Source organism: Anolis sagrei, chromosome X, assembly GCF_037176765.1.
Source record: "Anolis sagrei isolate rAnoSag1 chromosome X, rAnoSag1.mat, whole genome shotgun sequence".
Classification (NCBI taxonomy): Eukaryota; Metazoa; Chordata; class Lepidosauria; order Squamata; family Dactyloidae; genus Anolis; species Anolis sagrei.
In genome coordinates, this window is record NC_090034.1 from 106,163,025 (window position 1) to 106,173,024 (window position 10,000).

Here is a 10,000-nt window from a genome sequence, read left to right on the forward strand (position 1 = left end):
CCATCTATCCATCCATCCCTTCCTCTACCATCTATTGTTGTTGTTGTTGTTGTTGTTGTTGTTGTTGTTGTAACTTGGCTGCCGCTCATTGGACTACATGAAGCTTCCGAACAGTCTTCAAAGGCAATCCCATGTAGAGCACATTGCAGTAGTCTATGCAAGTAGTCTATCTATCCATCCCTCTATCCATCTATCCATCCATCCATCTCTCGATCCCTCCCTCCCTCTATTGTTATTGTTTATTATTATTATTATTATTATTATTATTATTATTATTATTATTATATATCCACATTATAATAGGGCACATTAATATAGTAGTTTACATTAATGAAAGAGGGAGGTCCATGGAGCCCCTTAATTTGCCCAAAAGAGGCTCCAAGCGTTCCAGTACCATTGAGTCAATGATAACTATAAATCCCAAAACTACGCTCTACTAAGTACTTAGCACTTATAGCCTTATCCGGCCCCTTTTGCCTGATACCTAAACTTGCCGAACTGAGGACCCGCCGGGGCCGGGGCCGGAGGGACGAAGCTCTTCGGGGCCGCTGCCTTCCTGATGAGAGGGGAAGAGAGACACTCAACGTTTGGATCGCATTAAAGGGGTGCATCGGAGCACCCCAAATCCCCACGGCTTTCTCCATCAAGAGACAGAGAGCAATGCAGGGCCATCACTCCCTATTCTCCTAAGCCAAAAGATGGGGAGATTACGGCTTGGGTTGGTTTTGGAGCGATGGGTGCAAAGAATGCAGAGGATTTGCAAGGCTTTTGGGGAAGTCCTAATGTTTGGCCCAATGGGAATTAGACTCACCTGGGTAGCGTTGTGCTGGTCTTCTCCCAAGGCCTTCGGAAGGAGTCTAAATGCAGAAAGAAAGCAGGAATTAGGAGCAAAAAAGGGACAAAGAGGAACTGGGGCTAAACCAGGACATTCTGCATATTGAGACTGTAATATGCCTTGGCTAAGCAGGGAGCTTTGAGACTGTAGAACAGAAGCTCTCCGAAGCTCTGGGTGCTCTTACTGCCAACTACAGGGAAAACCAGCTGATCCCTAACCCATCTAAAACACAGACATGTGCCTTTCATCTCAAGAACAGACAAGCATCCTGAGCTCTGAAGATCACCTGGGAAGGAATCCCACTGGAGCATTGCAGCGCACCCAAATCCCTGGGAGTCACTCTGGACCATGCTCTGACCTACAAGAAGCACTGCCTGAACATCAAGCAAAAAGTGGGTGCTAGAAACAATATCATACGAAAGCTGACTGGCACAACCTGGGGATCACAACCAGATACAGTGAAGACATCTGCCCTTGCGCTGTGCTACTCTGCTGCTGAGTATGCATGCCCAGTGTGGAACATATCTCACCACGCTAAAACAGTAGATGTGGCTCTTAATGAGACATGCCGCATTATCATGGGGTGTCTGCGCCCTACACCAGTGGAGAAATGACACTGCTTAGCCGGTATTGCACCACCTGACATCCGCCGGGAAGTAGCAGCCAATAGTGAAAGGACCAAGGCAGAGACATCTCCAGCTCATCCCCTGTTTGGGTATCAGCCAGCACGCCAACGACTTAAATCTAGACATAGTTTTCTAAGATCTACAGAGACACTTCCTGGAACACCTCAGCAAGCGAGAGTCCAAAAGTGGCAGGCTCAAACCCAGCACCTCAACCAATGGCTGATACCAAATGAGAGACTCCCTCCTGGGCACACAGAAGACTGGGCGACTTGGAAGGCATTGAACAGACTGCGCTCTGGCACCACGAGATGCAGAGCCAACCTTAAGAAATGGGGCTACAAAGTAGAATCCTCAACATGTGAGTGTGGAGAAGAGCAAACCACTGACCACCTGCTGCAATGCAACCTGAGCGCTGCCACATGCACAATGGAGGACCTTCTTGCAGCAACACCGGAAGCACTCCAAGGGGCCAGATACTGATCAAAGGACATTTAACCAGCTACCAAACTCACAAGTTGTGTATTTTTCTGTTTGTTTGCTTTGTTCTGTTAGACTGGTTGTTCTGACACGACAAATAAATAAATACCTTGGCTAAGAATATTACTATTATTATTATTATTATTATACTGGCGCAAAAGCACAGTATGTCACAGCAAACGAGATCTCTCTGCTGGATTCCGTATCACAAAATCACAAGTCGAACCCTTCCCAAGTGTCTAGGACGGTGTGATGTATTTCCAAATAATGTGCGCAGATCCAAGTCAGGTGGCCTTCTGCAGTTGACAGATCGCGATTGTGTCCATGTTTATTGTTTCCAAATGCCGGCTGAGATCTTTTGGCACGGCACCCAGTCTGCCCATTATTCCCACTGGGACCACTTGGACTGGTTTCTGACAGAGCCTTTGCCGTTCGATTTTGAGGTCTTGATAGCGGCTGAGTTTCTCCTGTTGTTTTTCCTCAATGGGATTCTCACCTGGAATGGCGACATCAATAATCCAGACTTTTTTTCTTTTCCACAGTCGTGATGTCTGGTGTATTGTGTTCCAAAACTTTGTCAGTCCAGATTCGAAAGTCCCACAGGATTTTTGCATGTTGATTTTCCACGACCTTTGCGGGTTTATGATCCCACCAGTTCTTTGCTGCTGGCAGGTGGTCCTTGTGACATACGTTCCAGTGAATCATCTGGGCCACAGCGTTGTGCCTCTGTTTGTAGTCCGCCTGTGCAATTTTCTTGCAGCAGCTGAGGAGATGGTCCATGGTTTCCTCAGCTTCTTTGCACAGTGTTCATTTTAGGTCATGAGCTGATTTTCCAATCCTGGCCTGAATGGCCTTTGTCCTGATGGCTTGCTCCTGGGCTGCAAGAACCAGGCCTTCTTCGGTCTCCTTCTTCAGGGTTCCATTCGTGAGCCATCACCAGTTCTTCTCCTTGTCAACTTTTCCTTCAATCTTCTCAAGGAACTGCCCATGTAAGGCTTTGTTGTGCCAGCTGTCAGCTCTGGTTTGGAGTGCAGTTTTCTTGTACTGATTCTTTGTCTGCTGTGCTTTGAGAAGTTTCCGATTATGGACTTCAATTGAAGCAGGTTCTTGCTTTCCTTGACATATTCTGCCAGGGCATCGTGTTGTTCTTCTTCGACTGCTTGTTTGACTTGTAAGAGTCCTGCCTATGCAATGCTTTGTTGTGCCGGCTGTCAGCTCTGGTTTGGAGTGCAGTTTTCTTGTACTGACTCGTTGTCTGCTGTGCTTTGAGAAGTTTCCGATTATGGACTTCAATTGAAGCAGGTTCTTGCTTTCCTTGACATATTCTGCCAGGGCATCGTGTTGTTCTTCTTCGACTGCTTGTTTGACTTGTAAGAGTCCTGCCTATGCAATACTTTGTTGTGCCGGCTGTCAGCTCTGGTTTGGAGTGCAGTTTTCTTGTACTGACTCTTTGTCTGCTGTGCTTTGAGAAGTTTCCGATTATGGACTTCAATTGAAGCAGGTTCTTGCTTTCCTTGACATATTCTGCCAGGGCATCGTGTTGTTCTTCTTCGACTGCTTGTTTGACTTGTAAGAGTCCTGCCTATGCAATGCTTTGTTGTGCCGGCTGTCAGCTCTGGTTTGGAGTGTAGTTTTCTTGTACTGACTCTTTGTCTGCTGTGCTTTGAGAAGTTTCCGATTATGGACTTCAATTAAAGCAGGTTCTTGCTTTCCTTGACATATTCTGCCAGGGCATCGTGTTGTTCTTCTTCGACTGCTTGTTTGACTTGTAAGAGTCCTGCCTATGCAATGCTTTGTTGTGCCGGCTGTCAGCTCTGGTTTGGAGTGTAGTTTTCTTGTACTGACTCTTTGTCTGCTGTGCTTTGAGAAGTTTCCGATTATGGACTTCAATTAAAGCAGGTTCTTGCTTTCCTTGACATATTCTGCCAGGGCATCGTGTTGTTCTTCTTCGACTGCTTGTTTGACTTGTAAGAGTCCTGCCTATGCAATGCTTTGTTGTGCCGGCTGTCAGCTCTGGTTTGGAGTGTAGTTTTCTTGTACTGACTCTTTGTCTGCTGTGCTTTGAGAAGTTTCCGATTATGGACTTCAATTAAAGCAGGTTCTTGCTTTCCTTGACATATTCTGCCAGGGCATCGTGTTGTTCTTCTTCGACTGCTTGTTTGACTTGTAAGAGTCCTGCCTATGCAATGCTTTGTTGTGCCGGCTGTCAGCTCTGGTTTGGAGTGTAGTTTTCTTGTACTGACTCTTTGTCTGCTGTGCTTTGAGAAGTTTCCGATTATGGACTTCAATTGAAGCAGGTTCTTGCTTTCCTTGACATATTCTGCCAGGGCATCGTGTTGTTCTTCTTCGACTGCTTGTTTGACTTGTAAGAGTCCTGCCTATGCAATGCTTTGTTGTGCCGGCTGTCACCTCTGGTTTGGAGTGCAGTTTTCTTGTACTGACTCTTTGTCTGCTGTGCTTTGAGAAGTTTCCGATTATGGACTTCAATTGAAGCAGGTTCTTGCTTTCCTTGACATATTCTGCCAGGGCATCGTGTTGTTCTTCTTCGACTGCTTGTTTGACTTGTAAGAGTCCTGCCCATGCAATGCTTTGTTGTGCCGGCTGTCAGCTCTGGTTTGGAGTGCAGTTTTCTTGTACTGACTCTTTGTCTGCTGTGCTTTGAGAAGTTTCTGATTATGGACTTCAATTAAAGCAGGTTCTTGGCTTTCCTTGACATCTTCTGCCAGGGCATTGTGTTTTTCTTCTTCGACTGCTTGTTGTTGTCATTGTAATTATGGGGAAAGGGAGGGATTGTGGATTTAAACTTTGCCGATTTGATGATCCGATAGTCATTTCCTGCTTCAACCATTTTTAATAGGGACTTAATAATACTATATAATAATAATAGTAATAATAATAATAATAATAATAATAGGGACTTAATAACACCAATTCATCCAATTAAGTCAGGCTCATGGTGCATCCACACTGCAGAATGAATGCAGTTCAGGGCCACTTTAACAGCCAGGGTTCAATGCATTGAAACCTTGGGAGTTGTAGTTTTTGCAAGGTCTTTCTGTGACACATACTGCAAACTATAACTCTGATTATTTCCCAGCATGTAAAGCATCACTTTATTTTATTTTTTCTTACCTGTGGTCTTGCCACCAGCTTCTGCGTCATCTTGCTGCAGAAGCAAAAAGAGAGAGAATAACATTGGATTGCAATATACCAAAACGTTGCAAAATCCACCCAACTCATCCTCCTCCAGAGCCCCGGCATTTTCCATTTCTGCAGCAGCTGCAAAGCAAAATTATAGTACTTCCCACAGTATTATAACATCGTTATGGTTCAGGTTCCATTCTATACAGTCTTGGGATTTGTAGTTTGGATTCCATGGGATGGAATGGTGGCAGGTAAATAGAAATCATAGCGCTAGAAACATGTAGTGTGGAAAAGACTTTGGAAAAAGGAAAACGTCTGCACTGCAAAGGCTCTTGCAGACTTGCACTTGCAAGGCAATGCTCTCACCCTGAGATTCCTCCCTTTTGCACCAACAAAGAATTATGGAAAAAATAGACCCATGTCTGATTCCAGAGCAAGCTGGCTTCAGGAAAGGCAAAAGCTGCACATCGCAAGTGCTGAACCTGACTCAGCACATAAAAGATGGCTTTGAAAGGCAGCAGATCACAGGAGCTGTCTTCATAGACCTGTCAGCAGCCGTGAACCACCGCCTCCTCCTAAGAAAAATGTATAGTATCACAAAGGACGACCACCTCACCCTCCTCATAGGAAACCTGCTACAAAACAGGAGCTTTTTTGTTGAGTTCCAGGGCCAGAGAAGCAGATGGCGGAAACAGAAGAATGGCCTGCCTCAGGGGAGCGTGCTTGCTCCATCCATGTTCAACATCTACACAAATGACCCACTGCCAGAAGGGATGGAGAGCTTCATCTATGCTGATGATCATGCCATCACTGCCCACGCAGGGAGCTTTGAGATGGTTGAACAGAAGTTCTCCAAAGCTCTAGGTGCTCTTACTGCCTATGACAGGGAAAACCAGCTGATCCCTAATCCATCTAAAACACAGACATGTGCCTTTCACCTTAAGAACAGACAAGCATCTCAAGCTCTGAGGATCACCTGCGAGGGAATCCCACTGGAGCATTGCAGCGCACCCAAATACCTGGGAGTCACCCTGGACTGTGCTCTGACCTACAAGAAGCACTGCCTGAACATCAAGCAAAAAGTGGGCGCTAGAAACAATATCATACGAAAGCTGACTGGCACAACCTGGGGATCACAACCAGACACAGTGAAGACATGCGCCCTTGCGCTATGCTACTCTGCTGCTGAATATGCATGCCCAGTGTGGAACACATCTCACCACGCTAAAACAGTGGATGTGGCTCTGAATGAGACATGCCGCATTATCACGGGGTGTCTACGCCCTACACCACTGGAAAAATTACACTCTTTAGCCGGTATTGCACCACCTGACATCCGCCGGGAAGTAGCAGCCAATAGGGAAAGGACCAAGGCAGAGACATCTTTTTCACACGTCCTGCTCTCGAGCCAGGCATTATCCCCCATTCTGTCTCTTTGCATTTCGTTTTTTCTGCCTAAGTGGAGTCTCTTGCATTTGTCCCTGTTGAACTTCATTGTGTTAGTTTTGGCCCATCATCTCTCTAATCTGTCAAGATCGTTTTGAATCCTACTCCTGTCCTCTGGAGTCTTGGCTCTCCCTCCCAATTTGGTGTTGTCCGCAAACTTGATGATCCTACCTTCTAGCCCTTCATCTAAGTCATTAATGAAGATCCTGAGCAGGACCGGGCCCATGACGGAACCCTGCAGCACTCCACTTGTCACTTCTTTCCAGGATGAAGAGGAAGCATTGGTGAGCACCCTCTCGATTTGTAAGCTTAACCAATTACAGATCCACCTAAATGTAGTTTTGCCTAGCCCACCTTGGACTAGTTTCCTTGCCAGAAGGTCATGGGGAACCTTGTCGAAGGCCTTCCTGAAATCCAGGTACGCTACATCCACGACATTCCCTGCATCTACCCAACTTGTAACTCTACCAAAAGATGCAAGTGACCAGATTCTGTGTTCCATTGCAATCTGCCACTCATCCAAATACACCATCTCTCTCTCCTTCCCATGGGGAAAGGCGGCAGGTGGGCCAGACTCCTCAGGTCTGCCACAATTTTGGAATGTTAGAAAGTCTCTTATATCGCCATATTTCCTGCTGATGTTGCTCCAAAAGTTGTTCCAGAAGCATTCTCTCCTGACATTTAACCCACATCTATGGCAAGCATCCTCAAAGGTTGTGAGGTCTGTTGGAAACTAGGCAAGTGAGGTTTATATATCTGTGGAATGATGTCTAGGGTGGGAGAAAGAAAGAACTCTTGTCTGCTGGGAAGAGTGAATGTTGTAATTAGGTTGTTGTAGGATCAGAGAACTCCCTCCGTCCGACCCCACCTCCTTCTGAGCTTGGATGGAGGCAAAGGCTGGCTGGTGAAGGCTCCACGGATGGCCAGGCATTGAGGACGGCAGGAAGAAGTTTACTCATCTTGCAGGAATGAACAGAGGAGAGTCTTCTTCCCCCGTGCCTTTGCCTCCAAAGCTCCTCCTCTTGACTACCCACAGGTAGTCAAGAGCAGGAGGAGCCTGCCAGGAGTGCCATGTAGGATGGCTCAGGGGGTCGGCAGCCAAGGCAGCTTCGCGACCCCCTAAAAATGGCTAAACGACCCTCCCAGGGGTCGCGATCCCCAAGTTGAGAACCGCTGATCTATTGCTCCAAAGAAGAAAAAAGACGCTAGGTCCGCAATGAATTCCTACCTGTGTGAGGCCGTCTTCTTTCTTTGGAACGGATTTTTCCGTCTGTTCTGCAACTTTCCTCCTAGACGGAGGAGAAGTGGAAATAGCATCATTATTATTTTAGTATGTCACAGCATGTCACAGCAAATGAGATCTATATGATGGATTTCGTATCACAAAAAATCACAAGTCGAATACTTCCCTTTTGATGTATTTTCGATCCAAGTCAGGTGGCCTTTTGCAGTTGACAGATTATGATTTTGTCAATGTTTCCAAATGTTTGTGGTTTCCACATATATGTGTGTGTGTGCATGATTTGGTGCACTCACCGTCGTGCCAACATGGCGCTCATTTCCTGCATGAGGCCACCCCCTCCTGAAGAGCTGGGAGCGGGGGCTCCGGCGGGGGCCGCCTTTGGTCCCTCCTCCTGTGTAAAAAGAGGAGGAAAAGGTTATTAGGGCAAAATGCACTCAAACTTGCACCAAGTGTTGGCCTTTTGGAAGTGGATGGACTCCAATTCCCATAATCCCCACCTATATGACGAGATTATGGGAAGCCAAGTGCTCCAGCATGGAGAGGACCAGAGATGAAAGTTTCAGCACTGAATCCTAGAAGGTTATAGTTGGGAGGGATCTCTAGAGGCCATCCAGTCCAACCCTCTTCTGCCATAATGGAAGACACCAACCAAACCCTCCCAACAGAAGGCCATACAGAGTCTGTTTAAACAGCCTCAAAGATGAAATCCTAGAAGCTTATAGTTGGAAGGGATCTCTAGAGGCCATCCAGTCCAACCCTCTTCTGCCATAATGGAAGACACCAACCAAACCCTCCCAATAGAAGGCCATACAGAGTCTGTTTAAACAGCCTCAAAGATGAAATCCTAGAAGCTTATAGTTGGTCTAGAGAATGCCTCTAGACCATGGCCATATAGCCCGAAAAAACCTACAAAAACCCATACAGCATCTGTTTAAAAAACCCCAAAGAACTCTAGAGGCCATCCAGTCCAACCCTCTTCTGCCGTAAAGGAAGACACCATGCAAACCTTCCCAACAGAAAGCCATGGAAGACACCAACCAAACCCTCCCAACAGAAGGCCATACAGCATCTGTTTAAAACCCCCCAAAGATGAAATCCTAGAAGCTTATAGTCGGAAGGGATCTCTAGAGGCCATCCAGTCCAACCCTCTTCTGCCATAAACGAAGACACCATGCAAACCTTCCCAATAGAAAGCCATGGAAGACACCAACCAAACCCTCCCAACAGAAGGCCATACAGCGTCTGTTTAAAAACCCCCAAAGATGAAATCCTAGAAGCTTATAGTTGGAAGGGATCGCTAGAGGCCATCCAGTCCAACCCTCTTCTACCATAAATGAAGACACCATGCAAACCTTCCCAATAGAAAGCCATGGAAGACACCAACCAAACCCTCCCAACAGAAGGCCATACAGCGTCTGTTTAAAAACCCCCAAAGATGAAATCCTAGAAGCTTATAGTTGGAAGGGATCGCTAGAGGCCATCCAGTCCAACCCTCTTCTACCATAAATGAAGACACCATGCAAACCTTCCCAATAGAAAGCCATGGAAGACACCAACCAAACCCTCCCAACAGAAGGCCATACAGCATCTGTTTAAAAAGCCCCAAAGATGAAATCCTAGAAGCTTATAGTCGGAAGGGATCTCTAGAGGCCATCCAGTCCAACCCTCTTCTGCCATAAATGAAGACACCATGCAAACCTTCCCAACAGAAAGCCATGGAAGACACCAACCAAACCCTCCCAACAGAAGGCCATACAGCATCTGTTTAAAAAGCCCCAAAGATGAAATCCTAGAAGCTTATAGTTGGAAGGGATCTCTAGAGGCCATCCAGTCCAACCCTCTTCTGCCATAAATGAGGACACCAACCAAACCCTCCCAACAGAAGGCCATATAGCATCTGTTTAAAAAGCCCCAAAGATGAAATCCTAGAAGCTTATAGTTGGAAGGGATCTCTAGAGGCCATCCAGTCCAACCCTCTTCTGCCATAAAGGAAGACACCATCCAAGCAATCCCAACAGATGGCCATACAATGTCTGCAGGGATCTCTAAAGGCCATCCAGTCCAACCCCCTTCTGCAGTAAAGGAAGACACCATCCAAGCAACCCCAACAGATGGCCATACAATGTCTGCAGGGATCTCTAAAGGCCATCCAGTTCAACCCCCTTCTGCAGTAAAGGAAGACACCATCCAAGCAACCCCAACAGATGGCCATACAATGTCCGCAGGGAT

General features: G+C 46.6%; 1 protein-coding gene across 1 annotated transcript in view; it reads right to left on the minus strand.

Annotated features, from left to right (window-relative positions):
* Positions 1-10,000, minus strand: part of LOC137094992 (vasodilator-stimulated phosphoprotein-like) — a 91,690-nt gene that overhangs the window by 7,936 nt on the left and 73,754 nt on the right. Inside the window, exons 7-10 of the mRNA XM_067461104.1 lie at positions 8,065-8,162; positions 7,757-7,817; positions 5,071-5,104; positions 812-857 (exon numbers count right to left, since the gene is read on the minus strand). Of these exons, the coding sequence (XP_067317205.1) occupies positions 812-857; positions 5,071-5,104; positions 7,757-7,817; positions 8,065-8,162 (239 nt within the window). The remainder of the gene's footprint in view (positions 1-811; positions 858-5,070; positions 5,105-7,756; positions 7,818-8,064; positions 8,163-10,000) is intronic.